This window comes from Protopterus annectens, chromosome 2.part1 (genome assembly GCF_019279795.1).
Source record: "Protopterus annectens isolate FY-2018-M chromosome 2.part1, PAN1.0, whole genome shotgun sequence".
Lineage (NCBI taxonomy): Eukaryota > Metazoa > Chordata > Ceratodontiformes > Protopteridae > Protopterus > Protopterus annectens.
In genome coordinates this window covers 355,642,848-355,666,506 of record NC_056729.1, presented here as the reverse complement: position 1 = coordinate 355,666,506, position 23,659 = coordinate 355,642,848, and the positions used below count along the sequence as shown (strand labels likewise).

At 40.8% G+C, this 23,659-nt stretch overlaps 1 protein-coding gene across 4 annotated transcripts in view; it reads left to right on the top strand.

Moving 5' to 3' along the window:
- LAP3 (leucine aminopeptidase 3) overlaps positions 1 to 23,659 on the top strand; it is a 528,883-nt gene that overhangs the window by 94,427 nt on the left and 410,797 nt on the right. For all 4 annotated transcript variants that reach the window (XM_044062186.1, XM_044062189.1, XM_044062188.1 and 1 more), the window contains exon 2: positions 7,060 to 7,172. In XM_044062186.1, coding sequence (XP_043918121.1) covers positions 7,060 to 7,172 — 113 coding nt within the window. The remainder of the gene's footprint in view (positions 1 to 7,059; positions 7,173 to 23,659) is intronic.

The following is a 23,659-nucleotide window of genomic DNA, read 5'->3' as shown; positions in this document are numbered from 1 at the left end:
AGCCTGATAGGTTTTATAGGGTTCCTCAGTCTCATTTGTTCTTGTTTAAGAATCCTTCTGCAGATCCTGAAACTATATCTCGGGGCTCTAAGGCTGCTAAAGTTGCTACTTCTAAGAATCCTATTCCCTCTGAGAAGGATTCTCGTGCCTTAGACAGGTGGGGTAAAAAGGTATATACTTCTGCTACCCTCTCTGTTAGGGCTTTAAATTGCCAGTTTCATATGTTTAAGTATCAGCAATTTCTTTTGTCTGTTTTAAAGCAAAAGCTTGCCTCCCTTCCTGCATGTGCAGAAGATAAGGAACTACAGGATGTATTGCATGCAACTGAACAAACATAGCTTGCATTGTGGTTTTGATGCTTTGGATGCTTCTTGCAGGGCCGCAGCCTCTGGTACTGTTATCAGGAGACATGCTTGGCTTTGTGAGCAAAGTTTACCTGAACAGGTTAAGGCTAAATTATTAGATGCCCCTGTTCAGCATGATGTTCTTTTTGGATCTAAGGCTGAGGAGGTTATTAAAAAGATGGAAGAAAAGGCAAAATCTATGCAAACTGTGAAAGATTTCTTGCAAGTTCAGCCTCCTAGATTTTCCAGGAATTGGCCCTCCAAAAATTGGTCCTTTCCCACGTCTGACAGGCCTCAAAGGGGAAGATATAGACGCTCCAGAGGTCGTGGCCAAGCTCAGGCCTGCTACAGATCGAGACAATGGACTGCTTCTTCACCTAGAAGGGGAGAAGACATCCCAATTTCAAAGGAAGCAAACTCAATGACTCCCTCGGTTGGGCTACAGGACCTCTTTACCTGGATGCCCCTCTCGGAGGAAAACTTTCTCTTTTTTTACAGAAATTGGACTCTTATTACCCAGGACAAATGGGTATTGGACGTAATTTTAAAAGGCTACAAATTCCACTTTCATACCTTGCCAAGGGCTTTCGGTTGGCCAGCTCTGCCAAAACATCAATGGTCAGAGGCCTTAAATCAAGTGGATGCTCTTCTGGCCATGAGAGCCATAGAGCCTGTTCCACTCTCAGAGATGGGAAAAGGTTTTTATTCAAGACTGTTTCTGGTTCCAAGAAAGCAAAGCTCATGGAGACCTATTCTGGACCTTTCTGTGTTGAACACCTTTTTGGAAATTCCAAAATTCAAGATGCTTACTCTGCAGCAGCTGATTCCAATGCTCTCTCAGGACGCCTGGATGGTGACATTGGATCTAAAGGAAGCTTATTTACACATTCCCATCAGGCAGGAACGCAGGAAATTCCTCAGGTTCAAGGCAGGTTCGAGACACTTTCAATTCTCTGTACTGCCCTTTGGTTTATCTACTGCGCCCAGAGTCTTTACCAAGTCCTTGGCACCAGTAGTGGCTTATTGCAGACTCCAGGGGATTCAGATTTACCCCTATTTGGACGATTGCCTTATTCAGGCAGACAGCAAGGATCTTTTACTTCAACATCTGGATTTTGTTCAACGTCTTCTCCTCCTCCTGGGATTTTCAGTGAACACAAAAAAGTCACATTTGATCCCTTCTCAACAAATGGTATTTCTGGGAGCCCTCTTAAATACAACCTTACAAAGGGCCTTCCTCACTACAGAAAAACAAATACAGCTGGCTTCGATTTTCAAGACTTTGGCAACTCTTCCTCCGCTCACTGCAAGGAAATTCCTGCAGGCACTGGGCTACATGGCTTCCTGCATTCTGTTGATTCCAAATGCAAGGCTTCATATGAGAAAGCTTCAATGGTATCTGAAAAGTGTATGGTCGCAGCATTACCACGATCTGGACACTCTAATTCCTCTGATCCCCTGCCTCCAGAAGGAGTTCCTTTGGTGGTCCAGGGTGTGTGCGTTAAACGAAGGAAAGCCTTTCCGTCTTCCTCAACCTTCTCAAATCATAACCACGGCTGCCTCTGATTATGCTTGGGGAGCACATTTTCTAGGCAATTGCCAGCAGGGAACCTGGACAAAGGATCATCTTCACTGGCACATCAATCTGAAGGAAATGTTGGCAGTTCAAAATGCTCTTCTAGCCTTCAAGAACCTTTTGCATCCAGGACCTCTTTTGATTTGCACAGACAACACCACAGTCATGTGGTACATAAACAAGCAGGGGGGTTCTCATTCGTACCCCCTTTACAGACTAGCTATGGCTTTATGGGACACAGCTCTAAATCTGAATCTACATCTCCAGGCCCAATTCATACCAGGTGAACAGAATCTCTTAGCAGACAGCCTGAGCAGGAACATTTTAGATCCTCGCGAATGGATGCTAGACACCAACTTATTCAACAAGATTACTGCAGTTTGGGGATGCCCCCAGATAGATCTGTTTGCATCCCATCTCAATCATCAGCTGCCTCTCTTTTGCACCAGGTCATTCCACAAAACAGCTTGGAAAGTGGATGCCCTGTCCTTCAGCTGGAGAAACCTTTCGGGATATGCCTTCCCTCTTCTTCCTCGGATTTTATTAAAGATAAAACAGGACAAGCCCAAGTTCCTCATCTTGATTGCTCCAAATTGGCCTCGACAGTTTTGGTATCCAACTTTAAAGCACCTGTTCTTGGAACCTCCTTGGATTCTCCCTCTGAACCCTTCTCTTCTGTCCCAGCATCAGGGTCAGTTGCTACATTCCAATCTCAAGACCCTTTGTCTGGCAGCTTGGCTCTTCAAAGGAATTTGATCTCTTCTAGTCTTCCCAAACAAGTTTTGGATGTTCTTTTGGAAGCTAGACGTCCTAGCACTAGGAAATCCTATGCCTCTAAATGGAAGAGATTTTGCTTTTGGATGCAGGACCGAGGCTTGGACCCTCTGGTACCTGATCTCTCTTCTATTTTGCTTTACCTTTCGGATCTTTTGTCTAATGGACTTTCCTTTTCTTCCATTAAGATTCATGCTTCTGCTATTTCTGCTCATTTCAATACTGATCCCCCTGTTTTTTCTCATCCTTTGGTGAGACAATTCTTGAGAGGGGCTAAGAATTTAAGGTCTCCCAGAACCCCTCCTGTTCCTGCTTGGGATCTTAATTATGTTTTAGAAAAACTTACTTTGCCTCCTTTTGAGCCTGCTGCATCTTCAGATATTAAGTTTTTATCTTGGAAGACAGTTCTTTTGTTAGCTTTGACTTCTGCCAGAAGGGTCTCAGAGTTGCAAGCTCTCATGGCTGTGGAACCATACCTTATTTTCCACCAGGACAGAGTATCCTTGAGGACCAATCCTACTTTCATGCCTAAGGTGATTTCGAAAGTGGCTTTGAATCAAACAATTCACCTTCCTACTTTCTTTCCTAATCCTCAGAATAAAGGGGAAAGGATTTTGCATTCCTTGGACGTGCACAGACAGTTACGCTTTTATTTGGACAAGACTAAAGAGTTCAGAAAATCAAACCAATTGTTTGTTTCTTTTGCCTCCAGTTCTCTTGGAAAGGCTATTTCCAAACAAACTATTTCCAAATGGATTTCTTATGGAATAAGATTTTGTTACACTCATCATGGGAAACAATTTCCAGGTACTGTGAGAAGTCATTCTACTAGAGCAGCTGCTACTTCTACAGCTTTTCTCAGGGGAGTTCCTACCAAGGATATCTTGGAAGCTGCCACTTGGAGTTCTGTGCATACTTTTTCCAAGCACTACAATCTCCCTTTGTATTCTAAGACCAGGGCAGGCTTTGCCTCTGCTGTTTTGCAGGGTCTTCTTGCTGCCCCTTCTTCTGTCTAAACCTCCCCCTTTTTTCACTGCTTTGGGATTCCACCCTACAGTTATGACTGCAACAGTGAAACATGATGAACATAGTACAGTTGTGTACACCTACCATAAATGTAGATGTTCGAGTGTCTTCACTGTTGCAGTCGGTGTTTCCCTCCCTCCTATCCCCTCTTTTTCTCTTTTTTGTGGTGTATTTGTGTTTCCTAGTGGGATTCATTTATGATTTATTAGGGACTTCTGACATCTAGGGCAAGAAAGGCTGGAGAAGATGGCGTCGGCTGAGGGCTATGTACCAGAGCGTACTGATGTCAGGGTACTGGCTTGTACAGCCGACGCTGGACCCAGACTTTGGGATTCTGGCCGACCTCGGGCTGCCTGCCGGCAGGAACACCCTACAGTTATGACTGCAACAGTGAAGACACTCTAACATCTACATTTATGGTAGGTGTACACAACTGTACTTTGTATGGATACTGACAGACAGCTGAAGTACTATATGGGATAAAATCCATTCAGAAGGATGACTAGCGCTTCATTGCCTTCATAAATGGCCTTCTAAACAATACCTTTCTATAGATGCCTTCTAGTTGCGTTGAAAAATGGCATAACTTGTCATGACCCCATTCCTGAGGCACATTCTGCCAAAGTTGTCTCTTGTCTCCACTTATGCTGTCTCCTTCTGGCATGCTTTTCTAAATGATATTTTGAACACTTTTGCAAAGCATTACATATGGGTTGTTGCCTTCAGATCTAGGTAATTCTTTGTGGCTATAGTTGCAATGCATATGCTGACATATGGCAGCTGTCTAGAAGATTTGGGCTAGGGACTCTGACCTGCCATTTTCTACAGCACCAAAAACAAAAAGTACTGGGTACCTGCCATAAAACTAGATTGGTATGTAGAACTCCAGCTACAAGAGCCAAATGCATAGTTTTTATGTACTTGTATGTATAGTCTCCTACAATGCATAGAGTCTAGTCTTCCAGTTACTAGTGTGTTTGTGGTGAGTGAAGACACTATTAGCATCATTCTTCCTGTGCTTTCACTTTGTGTAGTATTGAAGTTGCTGTTTTACTGAAGTGCAAATGCTGGTATACCCAACATTTTTATACTGTCGTAAACATGACTGGGTAACCAGAGGTGTGCATCATGACACTGTAAGTGTATGGGTCTTTACGACTATTGTATAGATTAAATTAATTTGTCTTGGGCTTGGAATAGGTATGCACATTATTGTTTATTGGTATAAACAAAATAACAAAATTTGGATGTCCGATAGTGCCCACATTATTATTGATTTATTATCAACATTTCTGTTGTATTTACCTGATTGAACAGTCAGGTTATTTTTAGTGCATACTTTAGTTATAATAAGAAAGCAATACCAAACATGATACAATTAGGTTACACAAATGTACAGTATACATGGTACTTGTGTGATTGTATGAATTTTAGCGATCTTCAGTTTTTCAGCGGGATCGCAATGTTCTATTGTGACAGTTTTTACATTACATACAATACATTACAGAAGATCAACAATATATATACATTTTGTATACTTGACGTTCATTAGTAACATGATTACTTGTGGACTACTTATCAATCTCTATGTACTGTTCGATCTACTTGAAATATTAGGTGACTTTAAGTAAATATATAGAAACCGTAATAGTGGAAAGTTTTTAAATTATTGTATTGCTTTATTTATTTACAAAAAATGAACTGAGCTGTCCTCGGTGAATACTTTTTATCACCGGATTTTCCATGAATGTAACATATGATGTATAATTTTAAAAAGAAGCACTAATTTTGTTATTTGTTTTGAGTGCTTTTTAAATTATTGTGCAGTTAGTTGCTTAGCAACAGCGTTTGTATTTTGGCACCAAAAACTGTATTTAACTGTTTGTCTGAAGAAGTCCCACAACCTGTGGGACGAAAAGCGCTTAACTTTATGTCTGGTAATTTAAATTGTTTTCTTTTTTTAACAAATTGTTTTCTTTTTTTAACAAACAGTGGTTTCTATACTGAGTTTGCAATTTGTGGACATTATTGTGCATTGGAGTGCTCGTTTCAGTTCGATCGAACTGTTTACATGATTAAGGATTGTTTATACATCAGGAGCCTTTGTTTCCAGTTCGTTTGTGTTCCTTAGTTCAGCAGTGTTTATTGTTTGGGAGATTACCATATGTATTTGTGTACAAGTCTATCATATGGATAAGTCGAGGTGCAATTTTGAGACCAAAACCCATTAAAATCTGGTTTTAACCCCCTGAACTTGTATACATGTCAACAGTGAGACACAGAAGTACATGATGATCACTAGCTTATAAAGTATTAGTGAAAAAGTAGTACTGTGTTTTAATTTAATTGTATGCAGTTGTTACTGGAGTAGTACTGTATTTAAATTCTACATTGCAATTGTTTACAGTAGTCCTCCAATATAATAGGCATCAGCATGAAATTTCAGTTGAAAAAATGTAATGATTGCCATGCTACAGAACTATTTTAAACTATGCAAGAAATAGTAGAATTTAAGTAAAGTGCTGTACAGAAAGTGATCTCCAATCCCATCTGTTACGGCAAACAATTAAGTAAGGAGCTAGTACGCTGTTACAGTTATTAGAAATACAGTATTAAGTTTTTATTTCCACGTAATGCTGTATGTTTGAAAGGCCATCTTGCATTATTAATTCTGTGTACATTTGGGCAGGGCTGCAGGGATCTTACCTGAACAGAGCTGTTGACAGTAAGTACATATGTAGGCCATTAAAACTTTTTTATTAATTTTTTACTTAAAATTTTGTTTTAATGAATGAAATGCTACAGTATTGTTATTTTAAGGCCATTTTTTGGCATACATTTCTCTGCTTGTATGTGAATGTGTATGGTAGGTCGTTGACAATGAAATATATAGGCGAGTTAAGTGAACAGATTAACTTTTAATGGGAGGTTAAAGAGCAGGTAAGGAAGGAAAAGATAAAATATGGTTTACAATAAAACTGTAATCATGTAAAAATCTTAAAAAGTAAGTATAAGAAATGAACCAATTGAAAGGTGTTTGACTTAATAATCAGCAAGATGGACTGGAGAATAGTTAAACCACTTTAACAACTAATGACCATAAGATAAGAGCAGTTTCCTTTCCCAGTGGATGAAAGTCATGCAGGAAAGAGGGCACATTTTTCACACTATGGGGAAAGAGGATATCAAGCTCTTAGGACTTGTGAAGAAATAGCCAAGATGTTTAGAAATGGCATGTTTGTTTAAAGTTTTTTTTTCCATGATGTTTAGTGCAGTAAGGTGCAGTCTTTTCCTGAATTTTTATTCCTCCCTCTCTCTCTCTCTCTCTGACTAATCTAGGGTCTCATCCTGGGAGTCTTTGAAAAGGCGCAGGAAGATGATGTTCTTCAGTTTACTGAGGCAGGAGAAGCTTTTGATAAGTCTTTATCGGGAAAACTGCGAGAACTGCTTTCGTAAGTTTTGTTTTTATACTAGTTTCTCCATATTCTGCCGTATAAAGTTTCTGTCAGAACCAGTTGTGCACCCACTCCCTGCATTATATTTCACTGAGCCATTTTTCCTGACTAATATTAAAAGGGGAGACCACATGGCATATAATATTCAGCATACATACAGCTATGAATTAGTGAAATACAGGCCAACACTAAGGAACTTGGGCTGACAAAGTTCGCAGATGACTTTGAACTGGGAGCCATTATTGAATCCCCAAATTAAGTGGATACTCAATGCCCCAAAAGGGCATTACAGAAACAGATGCTTGGTGCCAGAGCCATGGGTTCAAGCTCAATGCCAAGAAATGTATAGTTATCCCCTTAGGGAAAAAACATGTACCTGTGAATTACCACATAGGTAGCAGTACACTAAACACCGAAAGTGTGATAAGAGACTTGGGGGACACAGGTGGACAGTGGTCTCACCTTCAATAACCACATCGCCTCAACAGTCAGGAAATCCTTCTATGTAGCACACCTCATCACTAAGGGCTTTTCATCCAGAAAAAAGGAGGTCATTGTCCCACTGTACAGGGCATGCTTATTCAGTTTGGTGGATTTCTTTGAAAAGGACACAAGCTATAGGGCAAAATGGTGAATACTGACTACCTTGACCTGGCCAAAGCATTCAATGCAATACCTCACTCTAGCATTTTAGATAAACTGACAAAATTAGGCATAAGCCCACATGTCAGTAGGACCCAAGAAGTTAATATGGAGGATTCTTATCTCCATAAAGAGGCCAGTCACTAGTGGAGTCCTTCAGAATTCACTGTTGGTCTCTTCTTTTTGGCTTCTATTTCTCCAAGGTAAAGGCTGACAAGGCCTCTGGCTAAGTGTACAGATGACTGCAAGGTAGAAGCAGTCATCAAATCCTTCAAAGACACACTTACCCCTCAAGTTGCAACAAATTTGTCTGACAGACAAATAACTGATGCCAGAGCCATAGTCTAAAACTCAGTGCAAAGAAATGCATAATAGCAAAATTTGGAATGACATCCATTTCTGCAATTTAAAACTGATAATACACCACTAAGACCAGACCAGAGTGGTCAGGGATTTGCAAACGCAGGTAGCTGGTAATTTGGCCTTTGTCTAGCGTTTGTCTGTGGTGGTGAGAAAATCATTCTACATTGCACAATTTATAAGTAAGGGTATGGCATTTAGGTCCAAGGATGTTAGTGTTCTGCTGTATTTGGCCCTCAAGAAACCAGTAATTGAGTACAACACTCCCTTCAGTATTTACTTGACCATGCATTTGCAACAACTGTAATGTCCACAAAGGTTTCTCACAAAAAGAATATAGGGCATAAACAAGTTCTACTCGGACTTCCTGAAAGTCAAATGCCTGCACTCAGTCTCTTACAGACTGCTGTGAGGGGATCTATGTATGGCTTACAACGCATCCTATCATCGCACTTTGATGGACTTTTGACATCCATAAAACAAGTAGCAACAGAATTACCCAATCTAGGGATTTAAACTTCGCCTGCAACATAAGCTGGGCATGCTGGAGGGACGTTTCCCAGAAACTACCTCTTCCCTGGAGGAGGCTTCCCATCCATATGAAGCAGAGTTCTTCCCTAACCCATTTCCAGCTTAACTAGTTTAGTGAATGAATAATTGAATGTTTTTCTTATGGGCAGAGGCACCCATGTCAGAACCTATATCTAACTCTTAAAATTACTCTGGGGTTTAAAAACATGGCATAACATTTGGGGAAACATTGCTAGGCTTAAAATGCTGCCCTAGGGTGTTTAGCTCAGTAATTACCTGTGAACGTATGAATCTATTACAATTGTAGAGGTACTGGGGAAGTAATTCGGAGCTGGTGTATTAGCTTATATTTATTTTTCTCTTAACATACATTCATTCATTCATTTTCTGATTGTCTACTTTTCCATTTCGATGTTGCAGAGAAATAGCAACCTATCTAGGTATATAGTAGGAATAGTGCGTTAAAAATTCTCTGACAAGGTGACAGCCCACCTCCAAGATGTAATTGCGTGCATGTACGTGTATGCCCATAGTCATACACATGCAAACATTTGTGCATGGGTAGTTGGGAGGGCTTCCACGTAACGTACTGCGTGTCTTTGGGATATATGCGAACATATGGGAGAACACCCAACAAAAGGCCATATTGACACAGGGAAGACCCAGACTGTACTAAGGACACCTCAGCCATGAACTGGAGAAAAACAGCTGCATGGCATCAACTCTAAACAATGCACCACTGTGCAGCTGTTATCTTAACACAGTTGCTTAGTTATTCATTTATTTCATTATCTGTGCGTATTCCTTTAAGATTTTGGGGTGGATTTGTGGATTTAAAGCTTATTTATTTATACATGTCTCTTTAGGCTTTTTTTGGGAGGGATTTTTGGCTTTAAAGTATGCTTAGATACTCTGGAACAAACTACCTATCCATGTCAAACAAAGCTCCTCATTAGCACTCTTCAAGAAAAATCTTGATGATTGGATGGGAAATAGGAAATAAACCCTGGGGATCACTTCTGTGGCTCTGCTTGACAGGAGGACAAGAAAATAATTTTCTTGGGTGGCAAAAGCCAGGGTACAGTTTGCCTAGGCTTATATAGGCCATAGGGCCAGTAGCCTAGTACGAACCTATGAGTGTAAACTGAATCTGCTACTTCACCTAAATGCTGAATTTCATCAGGAGGTCATACTTTGAAACTGGGAAGTAACCATGTTGATGTGGCACAGCACATTTTCCAAATACTGTTGAACAAAATTTACTGCAGAACTTGTTTGATACCAGCATTAATCATGAAATCAGAATGACACAAGGTAAAAGCAGCATAAGCTTCTATAGCTGTTATTTTCTGGAAGTTCTTTTGCAAGTGTTAAACTAGTTGAATTTAGTTCTGAACAGCTTAGCAGTAGTGAATTTATTTAAAAGTTTAGATAAAATTTGTTGCAAACATGAATTTTTTGGCAGTGCACAAGCTTTGAAACTTACATTTAGGCACAAAAAGTACAAGTAGCACTCAGTGTTAAAAATGCTGTCATATGCAATCCCATGTGTCACATTCATGAAAAAAAGGCAAAAAATAAATGTGAAGGCAAGTGTAAGAATAAATCTGATTCATGCCTCTCAACCTCTTAGAGCAAGAAATCTGGACAAAGCCCTAAATATTGGGGGGGGGGGGTGTAATATATGTATATGTGTAATATTGGAGGGGTGTAATATGTGTGTGTGTGTGTGTGTGTGTGTGTGTGTGTGTGTGTGTGTGTACATTATTTTGTTTACTATAATGTAAGATATATGAATATACATGAGCACACATTTTTTCCATATTCTTTTTATTCATTTGCCTCTCCCAGCTGGACTTGAGCCCATATATTCTTCCTTGGTGGGAAGTCTCCAGAAATAGAAGGATGAGACATCTGGAGGGGCTTTCGGACAATTATAGGGATTGCTTGTGTTCTCATTGGCATCTCTGGTATGAGGACATTTGAATGGTCTAACTCCGCTCCCCCTGGATTGGAGGACAAGCTACCCAAATCACCACAGGGGAATCTACGACTCACTCATCCTGAAGGCGTATGCTGTTGTACCCTCGCTGATGACCATCACCAGATACTGACTTGCACTGAAAGCCCGTCTCCAGGATGCTTATACAGTGCTGCCTCTGCTCTGAAGGATTGTGACAGTATGTGCTGTTACTCTGCTGTCCCCAAGTGGCCACTCCCATCCTTCCTTGTCAAGTCCATCAAGATCCTGAGCCACTAACTTAACTTTGGTTTGTAGGATTTTACAAAGCTTATGGCTAAGAAGACCATCAAAGAGCTCTGGCACATCACTCAGTGCTGGTGAGAGACTAGTAATGTCCTGCATTGACTAGATTTTCAACTTTTTTCCTGTATGAAAACTTGCGGTCATTATCCATTAATCCAAACTGATTTTAGGGAAGTACTGTAATATGTAAGGGCAACCTATTCCAGAAATGGATGATGGTCTTCTGGGCATTTGTCCCTCTTCTTCACTGGAGCTGGCATATTTGCACACATTTTAAATGTATATGTAGAGAGAGAGAGAGAGTGTGTGTGTGTGTGTCTACTTATGCGTAGAATTTAATATGTGGAGTGTGTGTGCCTGTGTCTGTGCCTGTCTGTGTGTAATCACTTGATGACCATAAGTTCAGGAGATACTGGAGCTAATAGGACCAAAGCTAAGTAGCCCTAAGAGTCATGGCACATCTTGGCATGTCAAGGTTGCAAAGCAGTCCAGGAGTTTCCTTCACTTCTGAAATTGGGCCCAGTCTTTCTCAGTTCAGGACAACTGCTATTTGGTTTACCCACAACCCTCACAGTGCTCAACATACACTTATCCATTGTCATAGTAACCCTTCCACTCCAAGGTTTCATCATGGTCTTCCCTTACCTGGATGACTAGCTTTTTGCAGCTCACACAGTAGAAGAGTCTGACAAAGCCATGTCTGACCCAGCTCTGTTAGAAATGCTACATCTAAAGAAATCCCAGTCCCTCCACACCACACCCTCCAGAGAGCTCAACCTCATTACCACAATCAACAGAACAAGCTGGAGGGACAGGTTCATAACCCAGAGACTGAGCAGCTCAATGGCCTCTTCAAGAGAAATCCTGATGAGTGGATGGGAAATACAAAATTCACCCCGGGGATCACTCCAGTGGCTCTACTTGACAGACGCCCTGGGAACTAAGGTCAGGTGGCATGATGCCAGAGTAATCCTATAGGCTAGGCTTGTAAAGGCTCCAGGGCCATTAGCCTAGTACACACCTATGAAGCTATGATTGCTTCCCAGGACTCGCTACTCAAGACTTGGCAAAATTCTGCTGTTTCAAAGGACGGGAAAAGATAATTTTACTGCCCACTCAATTGATTAACTTAAGTTGCACTCTGAGCACTGGTCTACTGAGCTTTCCTACATATGGACAAGATCCATCTGATTGAAACCACAGCTTGACAAATAATAATGCACAACAATGTAGCCCTTTCAGTTTATAGACACTTTGCGTGCTCCAGTCAAGACATCCATAAGTGTAAGGAGCATCTCTTTTCGTAGACCTTTGAATCAAATTTATCTCAGGAAAGACTGTCCCGGGCCCTAACCACCAGGGAAGCTGTGACCACAGACACCTCTGTTTTTAGATAATCACAACTCGTGGTTGACTGGGGGGCTTCTAATTATCCATCGGTAAACTGACTGACCTACACTGGTTGGAATGCCCACTGCTTCATTGAGGGTTAGCCATCTGCCAAGAAGAAGGCCAAAAAGACTAGGCCTGGTCGGGCTGCTGTTCAGCCTCCGTCAAACATCACTCTAAGTTGGTGAAAGTCCTGAAGACAATCTCATGCTTGGCTCGGATTCCTCTGCCATCCGTTGGAGGCTGGCATGGATCCGAATTCATGCACATCCTCATAGGCTTTTCCAACATCTGTTCCGGACATTGAGGGGGAACCTTGGCTTGTTATTACCAAGGGGAATTCACAGATTTTAGTAAGAGAAGAGATTCCTGCTATGCTTATTGAATCCCACCAAGGGTCTGTTCCACCAAAACTCCCTTGGGTGGCCATCCCACTCAAGAAAAAGCTAAAAACTGAACACATCAACCCTGTTAATGATCCCCAGCATGAATGGCAGGATTTTACTCTGGGTATATTCAGTGTTTTTATGGCCTTGAAGTGCTCTCAAGGGGTGTCAGTTCCTGCCACTTCTGTGAAGAGGCCTAGCGAATTGGATTCCTCAGAAGAAGACTTGGACTCTGGGGAGGAATCCCTAGCTTACTCCTCTCATATTCCTTCCCCTGTTGTCTATGACTATGAGGAAGAGGATTCTGTGAGCCCAGACTCCACCTTGGAAGAATTATTCTTTGGGGATACTATTGCTCTTATTCAAATGGTATTCTCTGACATTCAAAAAAGGTATTATGGGTTTTTACAAATAGTCACCTAAAATGTCTGCTGCTCCTCTTGTTTGATAGCTCTTTTGGACTCCTTTTCTGCTGCCTCTGTGGCTAGTAATTCTCAGCCCCTGACTCTTAAGAAACCCGACAGGTTCTACATGGTACCTGAGGATTGCACATGTTTTGTAAGTGCCCTTCTGCTGATCCTTCAGTGGTATCAGTTTCCTCTGATAAGCCTTCTAAGCTTCTGCAGTCTACTAAGCTCCTTCCATCAGGTAAGGACAGTCAAGCTATGGAAAGGTTAGGTAAAAAGTATGTACTGCTGCCACCTTGTCTTTTATGGCTATTAATTACTAAACCCACATGACCAGGTATGTTTTGGCTGTTCTTCTCGGATGACTTCAGTGTTCTCTGACCTTCTTGATTCTGACGGGAAAGCTTCAGCTCCTTCCCTTCTTGGATCCACTTCCCAGGTCACCCATCACTCCATAAAATTAAGTTATGATGCATCTGATGCCTCTTCCAGGGCTGGTGCATTTAGTTCTGTGATGAGGTATTATTCTTTGCTATGTTTGCAGGCTTTTCCTGATGATATTAAAGCCAAACTTTTGGTCGTCTCTCTGGATGATAAAAATATTTTAGGACAGATGCTGCTGACATGTTTAAGTCCCTCCACGATAAGGGTAAGGACTAGCAGGAATGAAAACCATTTTTGTCTCCCTTATCCCCAAATTTCAGATAAATTACCCTTCTAAGTTTGCCTTTGTCCTTGGGCAGACTCAGCCACCTCCCAAGAATAAGAAAGGGGTCTAGGTGTATTCCCCCTGCTAAATCCACTTGGACTCCTTTGTCTCAGAATCCTTCTTTTCAGGAAAGGCCTGTCTCCCTTTAACATTTGGTTTCCTCTTCCCCTTGCTGAACACGTAGATAGAAAAGAATCTCACTAAAAATACCAGTGGTCACAGAAACACAAGACTTTAATGAAGCTTTCGGGCTCTCAACCCTTCATCAGCATAATATATCGTACAATTTACACCATTTAAATAGAGGAACAATTAAAATCACATGATCAAACCAGCCAATAAATTAAAAGAACATTAAAAGGGAAATACTTAAACTTCTCATTAAAATATATATATATATATATATATATATATATATATATATATATATATATATATATATATATAAAATGTTTAAAATTATATAAGCTCTAGTTAAACTAAGTATTATAAATTATTCATTTGTCGCTTAACTAATACAGGTTTTATACTAGTGGTATTATTTAGTCCTGGTAAAATGTCAGCCTGTAGTCTTATTATCCATTCTAGTTCTCTCAATTCTACGAGGTTATTTACATCACCCCCCCTCATACCCACTTGTATTACATCTATACATCTAAATCTAAAGGTGTGTGTATTAAACTCATGTATATGTTTATATAAAGCATTAGTTTGTATTTGTCTATTTATCTCAGATCTATGCTCAATTATACGATCTTTAAGCCTACGTATAGTCTTCCCTATATAAAATGCTTGACATTGCGTACAGGTAGCAAGGTAAATTAATTTCATAATATTACAGTTAGCATTAACATGAAAATAAAATTTCTTGTGTGATATGGGATGTTTAAACATACTATCTGCTTCCAAAATATCAGCACAACAAGTACAATTATGGCATTTATAAGTCCCTGTCCTACTATGTATAGCATTTTTGTTCCATGTCAAAATCCTTGTAACATAACATATTTTTTAGGGACTGATTATTCCTGTAAGCAAAGCTGGGCTTAGATCCTACTATACCACTTAATTCTGGCATGGCCATTAGGATTGGCCAACTTTTCTGTATTATACTACCTATTTGGTTGGAATAACCTGAGTATGTAGTTATATATCTTAACACACTCTCTTTCTTTTTAATAGATGTTGAGTAACTATAGCTAACATCCACCTTCTCATCTATAAATATAGGTTTATAGTCAGTTTTCCTACCTTCTGTTATCATTTCAATGTTCTTCTGTATGATATTTTCAGGATATCCACTTCTCAGAAATTCTGCTTTCATTACTGCTATCTCTTCCAAATATACCTGTTCTTCCGTTGTCAATCTACTTACTCTGATAAGTTGTGACTTCATTATACTTTTAAATACATGTGGGGGGTGCATACTAGTACTATCCAAGTATCTTATTGTGTGCACATCTTTTTTATGTACCATAGTTTGTATTGCATCATTCTTTTTGCATAATTTTACATCCAAAAATATGATCTCATCTGGTGAAGAACACATTTTAAATTTAAAAAAGTCAGTAGTATTGTTAATATATGTAATAAACAAATGAAGGTCATCCATCGTACCATCCCATATAAAAAAACAATCATCTACAAATCTAGCATAGCTTTTCACATGTGTATTCATTGCATATTTATTACTTAGAATATATTCCTTCTCCCACTGAAAAAGTAATAAATTCGCAAAAGTATTTGCAACAGAAGTGCCCATGGCGACTCCAGTTAATTGTTTATACGGGGTACCATCAAAAATAAATATATTATTAGTTAATACTAAATGAAGAAGAGAGCATATATTTTCCACATCTCGAGGTTGTTTAGTTGTATTAGATAGTAATAGCCTTCTAATTGCCTCTATTCCATAGTCAATGGGAATAACCGTAAATAATGATTCTATATCTAAAGTTACAAAAACATAGTCATAGGAAACAGTTGTATACCATAATTTAAGCTTTCTCAAAAAATGTGAGCTATCTTTTACTATGCTTCCACATTTAGGTAATAATTCAGATAATACAGTCTGTAAATATTTAGATATGGTCTCAGTAGAATTGAGAGAACTAGAATGGATAATAAGACTACAGGCTGACATTTTACCAGGACTAAATAATACCACTAGTATAAAACCTGAATTTATAATACTTAGTTTAACTAGAGCTTATATAATTTTAAACATTTTATATATATATATATATATATATATATATATATATATATATATATATATATATATATATATATATATATATTTTAATGAGAAGTTTAAGTATTTTCCTCTTCCCCTTGGCCAGGTCCCTCTGTCAGCCTTTCTTTGTCTCTTCCAAATTGGCATCTGACCACCTTGGACTCCCAGGTACTGTCTGGGGTATTTCATGGTTTGTAACCCCCCCCCCCCTTTTCAGACATTCCACAACTTCCTCTGGAACAGCTTCCTCATTTCCCAGGGGTTTTGCGTCCCTTTAAAATCACAGCACTATGTGGATTTATTTTACATTTATTGATCGGCTTAGTCCAACTGAGCTAAGTAGCCCTTTTTCAGCGGAGACCTGGGGAGAAAAACTCCAGATTATACAAAATTAAGCATAAGGAAAAAAAAACGGTTTAAGCAGAAGACTAGAAAAATCTTGAATGTATACAGTAACAAATTAATGAAAAAGATCAATAGTGTAAAAATATAACCATAATTGGTAGAAGGCATACAGTACATATTAGTATCACAATAATTAACAGTAGACTCACTTGTCTTTGTCCTTGTTAGAGAGTAGTAGAGAGCATGAAGTTATCAGAGTGGTGATAGAGTAAAGAAATTTATAAGATGTGGAATTACTGGTAGAGCATGCTTAAGGGGGGTGAATACAATGGCAAATCCATTGACTTTGCAGGTATTCTCTGGTGGCGGCCTTAAATTTTTTCATTTGCTTATTAGACCCAATTTCAATTGGGAGGCTGTGCCATGCCTTAGTGGGGGTTATAGCTGTAGAGATTACATCCAAGCTTAGTTTTTGGTTTGTCAGTTAATAGCAGGTTTTGGGTGGAGCTCCAAAGAAGTCTAGCAGGTGAATAGTGGGAGATTAGAGTTGAAAGAGCGGGGCAATAGAAAGGTTGGCAGAGGATGCAGTGAATGATTTGGATCTGGAAGAGAAGGAGCTGGTGAGGTAATTCGAGCCAGTTTAGCTATTTCAGAGAGAGGCAGTGATGGGACTTGTAGGTTTGCTGGGTGGCAAATGTAGCTATTTGCTGGGTGGCAAATGTAGCTATCTTATTGTAGGTTGATTCAAGTTTGGCAAGGAGAGTTAAGTTTAGATTAGTGAAAATTTGAGAACTGTACAGTAGACTTGTAATAGGTAAGCATGAGCAAGAGTCGTCTTAGCTTCCATGGTGAGAAATCTTTTGTTGCAGTACAGGAGACCTAGTTTCTGATGAGTTTGTCTGATAGTTGTTGATATGCAAGTCGTATTTGAGCTGGTCATCAATAACAACTCCTAATAGCTTTGTGTTGGATTCACCGTCTATGAAAGTGTTATTCAGAGACCGTATTGAGGAGGAGGATTTAATATGATTACGTTTTTTTTTTGGTAGGAAAAGTAGTAACTTTTTTAGGGGGGGGTTAAGGGGTTAAGGATTAGTTGACTTTTGGAGAGAGAGTTTTCAACGGGATTGAAGGTAGACTGTTTGGTAGAGATGAGTTCAGAGGGTGAGTCAGCAATAGTGATAACTGTTGAGTCATCAGCATATTGGACTAGAGATGAGAGAGGACAGGAGAAGTAGAGAGAATTGGTAAAGATGTTAAAAAGTAGTGGCCCAAGAATGGAACCTTGCCGGACACTCATTTTAACTGAAAGAGGAGGGGAGTGAGCAGAGTGACATTTTACAGACTGAAGTTGGCCAGATAGGTAGCTGGCAAACCATGCAATCGTAGCAGCGGAGAAGTTAAGATTGGTTAGTTTGTGCAGTAGAAGAGGACGTGAGACTGTCAAAAGTCTTTGAAAGGTTTAAGAATAGGCAGAAGATAAGTTTGTTGTCCTCTCTGGCTAGGGAAGTAGAATTAAGGAAGGCTAGTAGGGTGGTGGTAGTGCTGTACTTGGGTCTAAATCCATGTTAGTTGGTGTAAGCAGATTTTCTTGAACTAAGTAGTGCTTGACTTGTTCATGAATACATTTTAAAGAATTTTGGAGAGCGGTGACAGGATAGTGATTGGTCTGAAGTAGTGATGTCAGTGGAGTTGCCTCCTTTATGTATGGGTAAGGTGTAGAATTGTTTCCAGATGGATGATACTTTAGACTCTGAGATAGAACGGTTTATTAAGCTAGAGACAGGAAGGGCGAGAGAGTCAGCGGCTATTTGAAGAAACTGAGAGAGGATGTTGTCAACGGATGCCGATCTGGGTTTTAATTTGGATAGCAAGGATTTGATGTAGCTGGTAGGTACAGGTTTAAGTGTGAATTTATTAGTAGTATTTAAGTTGTGTGCAGATTCTATGTAGTTAGAAATATTGCTCTGAGTGGAATGGTTGGGGTTTGGCTTAAGTAGTTTGGATATGGAGTCAGTGAAATGTGTTGAAGGTGAAGGCAGTATCTTCAGGATTTTTGTCTTGATATGGATTAGGGGAACTGGGAGTACCAGGGTGTAGTATATGGTTTACTGAGTTTACTACAGAATGTATTTAGTTCCTTGGAAGGAGGCTACTGTGAGACCAATTTTGGCTCTTTCTCTGCTCAACATCTTTTGCAAGGTCCCTTCTTTCCAAATGCTGTTTCTTCAGACCTTGTTTCCTTATCTTCCCCAGGCATTGATTTCTCTGGAACTTAAAGTTGCATACATTCATATCCCTATACACCCTTTGTTCAGGAAGTTTTTGTTCCTCTATTTCTTCCTCTCATTTTCACCCTCTGTTCAGGAATTTTTTGTTTCTCTGTTTCTTCTCATTTTCAGTTCTCTGCTTTGCCCTTTGGCCTTTTTACTGTCCCAAGGGTATTCACCAAATGCCTCCCTCCTGTTATTGCATTTTGCAGACGTCAAGGGATACAGATTTTCCCCTATTTGGACAAACTGTATATTCAGGCTCCTCCTCCCAGCAGTTTATTGCAGAATCTCAATTTTACCACTTGTCTTTTGCAAAGTTTGGGGTTCACCATAAGCCTTAAATTGATTCTGATACCTTCTCAGGGTCATCATTTTCCTGGGGGAGGCTGGTGGTTTAACTCTGACTTTTTTTTTCCAGTCTCTCTCTCTCCTTTGTCCTCTGTTATGAGCAGGGAATTTCTAAGTGTTCAGGGGTGTATGACTATCTCTATTTCCATGCTTCCTCTCTCCAGGCTCCATATGAGGAAGCTTCAGCAGGGTTTCAAATCAGTGTGGCTTTAACATTGTTGACCTATTGTGCCCCCTGTCCCTTTACTTCCTTATCTCAAACTTGAGCTTCAGTGGTGGATTTGACAACTTGCTGTGAATCCAAGGCTTCCCTTTGAGACTTCAGTTCCTTCTAAGGAACTGTTCATGGATGCCTCAGACTTGGGATGGGGGGTTTCTTCTGGCTATTTAAAGGTCCTGGATCCCTGGCCTCCTCTCTAGAGGTCAGATCACATCAATGTAAAAGAGGAGAGCTTTTCTGGCCCTACAAGCTTTTCATTCCCTTTTCCACCCCGACCCCCTAAATGTATTTACAGACAATTGTTTTAGCTACTTTTTCTGTGAAAAAAAAATAAATACAAAAGAAAGTAATACTGTAAGCCTGTTTCCTACCTTTCCTGTAACTAGTGTTCCAGATACAGATTTGCTGTATCCAGGACTGTATGTAAGCTTCTGAGCCCCCCAAGCCTTTCTGTCTTGGAGGGAAGCCTTCTAGCTCATCAGTGGGAGTGGTAAGCACTAGGTAACCTGTCTACCACATAAGGAGTGGTTCTGGCCCAGAAATTGTAGTTACTGGCCGTTTGGACAATCTTTTCCATCTCTCTCTCTCAACTTTCTGATTTGAAAACCTGCATTTGCACTTGTTTCTGAGTGTAACTTTTCTAGTGCAGATACAGATTGTTTGTTGGTTTTAGCACTTAAATTTGCTTATTCGTGTTCAGCACTTGTTCAGAACTTGTCAGCACTAAATAAGCTATTAATTACTATAGCACTCAACCTTCCTCATTACCTAGAGGAAAACGGTTTTTGTACTTACTTTTCTCACTTGCTTAGAGAAAAACAGCTCTTGTACTCTCTTTCCTCACTTATCTAGAGGAAAATAGTTTTTTATTCAGTCATGTCCAAGGGTCAGCTCCCAGTGTTGTCTCCTGTATATCTGATGAATCTGGGCATCTATATCTGATGAATCTGGGCATCTTGAGGCAATGTAGAAATTGCCTCATGTACACAGGCAACCCTCTCCTCCTACCACCCAATACTACAACCTGTGAGATGCACTTGTCTAGCTAAACTGGAGGTAAAGCTCTCTCCAACCAAGATGGAACTTGACAGTCAAGAGGAGAAGGTAAACATTTGCACCACACCACACTCATCACATAGTCTCACAAAATCTACACATAGTAACACAAAAACATTTGCGGAGGCTCTCGGTAATAATCTGTAAGCAACAGAGACCTCCAAAGCAGAAATGCAAGCAACCTCCACCCCCCCCCCCAACACAACCCGAATGATACATAGCCCCACAGACTCGGTGTGCCACTCAACCACAGCCAATAAGGCAAAACAGCATACCCAACACACTAGTCATAGGTGACTCTATAGTCAGGCACACTGATGTCCCACTCACCAGACTAAACAAGGAGAAGGTTACTGTCAGCTGCCTGTCGGGTGCCAGGATCCACCACATAACCCACGCACTCTGATCACTCCACAACAAGTACAAATATGACTCTTGTCATTGTCCATGTTGGTGTGAATGACCTGAGACGTACCTCCCTGGACTACATGAAAAGAGACCTGGAAGAGCTCTTCCATCTTGTAGCCCAGGCAGGTATGACCCCAGCCCTGAGTAGCATTCTGCCATCGCCCAGAATGATACTGCAGTACAAGGACAAAATGACTGACCTCAACAATTGGCTAAGCTTCTGGTGTCATTCTAAGGGGATCCAGTATCTGTCTGCTTGGGATGACATGGTCGACGGGCCACGATGCTTTGCCACAGATGGCCTGCACTTGTCACCCATGGGATACTGGCTGAGGCTCTTGCCGCCCCTATAGTGCCTTTTTTAGGCAAAGTTCAAATGACAAATTCACCACCGTAACAGGAACAGGCAAGCAAAAACTGAGGGTAATGCTACTCGATGCTAGAAGTCTAAATCTCAAAATGCACTCACTCGAGGCACTCCTTAAAATGGAGAACATCGATATCTGTGCAGTGACTGAGACCTGGTTCAAGGCTTCAGAGAGTACCCCTGCACTACCAGGCTATAACTCATACCACACTTTTTGGCCATGTAACCTGGACTGAAACACCAAAGGTGGAGGTGTGTCCATATTCATTAAGGATATCCACACTTGCAGGCTAGTTGCTCACCATAATGCATCAGAGGTTATCCAAGTGCAACTAACTCTGGGCAAAACTGCAATCCAAATTGTAGCTTGCTACAGATCCCCCACCATGCCCCAGGATTCCCAGTCCTTTTTTCTTGATGTACTGGAAAATATTAGGGTTCAAACACCCTAATAATGGGCGATTGCAACTACCCCACCATTAACTGGGAAAACTACTCATGTACCAACTCCTTAGCACAATGTTTTCTGGAATTCATAAACTCCAAAGCCATGGATCAACTTATCCACACCCCCACCAGGGGCAACAGTATCTTAGACCTAGTCATTATCAACATGAGTGACCGGTGTTCCACATCTGAAGTCAACTCCTCTTTGGTCCAGTCCAACCATAAACTAATCACCCTTGATATCCACATCCCGCCTCCACCCTCCATTAGGGAAACCACGGTAAAAAATTTCTCCAAAGCCAACTTCATGCTTCTTAAGACAGAAGTGGTGAACTTCATGACACCCATGCAGATGGACAATACAGTTACAACTGCTGAATCCTACACAAGTGCACTCTATAAGCACTTACACGAAGCACTTACATGAGTGCATGGATCGTGCAATCCCAAACAGAGCCAAGATGCTATCCATCAAAAAAAAAGGAAGCCAATCTGGTGGTCCCCTGCCATAAACAAGTTGTACAACAGAAGGAAAAAACTGTTGCAAAAGAGAGTAAAATCCCATGAGTGGAGGAGCTCCCTGGTCAGCCTCAGTAAGAAGCTGAGATCCCTTATATGATCCTCCAAAGCTAGCTTCAAAAACAAAATCGTCACTAATTCTAAGGACAACCACAAAGCATTCTATAGCTATGTCAAGAATCTCGATGGCAACACCCAGATCTGCTCTGAGTTACAGCACAACGGCCCGAAAATTGCAGAACCAACTTATATTGCAAACATCCTAGCAGATAGGTTCAGTGCTAACTTTACCCCCACCCTCTAAAGGGCCCATATCTATACAGGAAGAATGCGGAGTCCCTGTAATCACAACTACGCAGGTTAAAGCTGCACTCTCTAAAGCCAAAAACACAGCATCCATGGGACTGGACAACATCCCAGGCTGCGTTTTACATGAAGTTCAGAATGAACTGGCTCCCCACTTAAGCACTATGTTCAATAATAGCCTCGCATCATGCTTTGTGCCCACTGAATGGAGCACAGCAACAGTTATCCCACTCCATAAAGGAGGAGCCACCACTGATCCCAGGAACTATCGACCTATTAGCCTGACGAGACTGGTCTTTAAGGCTATGGAAAGTAACATCATGGAACTCTTAAACAAAGACCTTGGTAACCTCCAAACTCTGAATCCCACCCGGTTCAGGTTTGTGAAAGGCAGGTCATGCCTCCTGAATCTGATCGACTTCTTTGAGGCAGTCACCAAAGCCGTGGATGAGGGTAAGTTGTTCGCACAACCTATCTTGACCTCGCCAAGGCTTTCGACATCATCCCCCATTTGGAATTATAGCTAAACTCACTAAACTAGGTATAAATCCCTACGTCGCCAGATGGGCTGCTATCTGGCTCACTGACGGAACTCACACTGTAAAAGTTGCAGACTCCAAATCTGACCTCAAACCAGTGACCATTGGACTACCACAGGGTTCAGTCCTGGGACTTCTTCTGTTTGGTGTATACTTCTAAGTACAGGCTAACACAGAAGACCTCTGGCTAACGAAGTTTGCAGATGACTGCAAACTAGGAGCCATAGTAAAGTCCCCAAATGATGTGGACATCCTACAGAAGGGCCTCGCTGAGACAGATGCATGGTGTCAGAGCAATGGCCTCAAGCTCAGTGCCAAAAAGTGCAGTGTCATCTCCTTTGGTAAAAGCTCTGTACCCATGAACTACCACATAGGCAGCAATCTACTTGACACCAAATGTGTGATGAGGCCTTGGTACCCAGGTGGACAGTAGTCCCTCCTTTGATGGTCACATCGCCACAGTAGTCAGGAAGTCCTATGTGGCACAACCTAATCCATAAAAGGGTTCTCATCCTGGAAAAAAAGAGGTCATTGTTCCCCTCTACTCGACACTCATTAGACCCATTATAGAGTACAACGCCCCTTTTGGAATGTACCTCACAAGACCTCTGCAGCAGCTGGAAAGGCCACAGAAGTACCTCACAAAGAGGATTACTGGCCTCAAACAAATGCCGTACACTGACAGTCTCAAAAAACTCAAGCTTTACAATGTAGCATATCGCCTACTCTG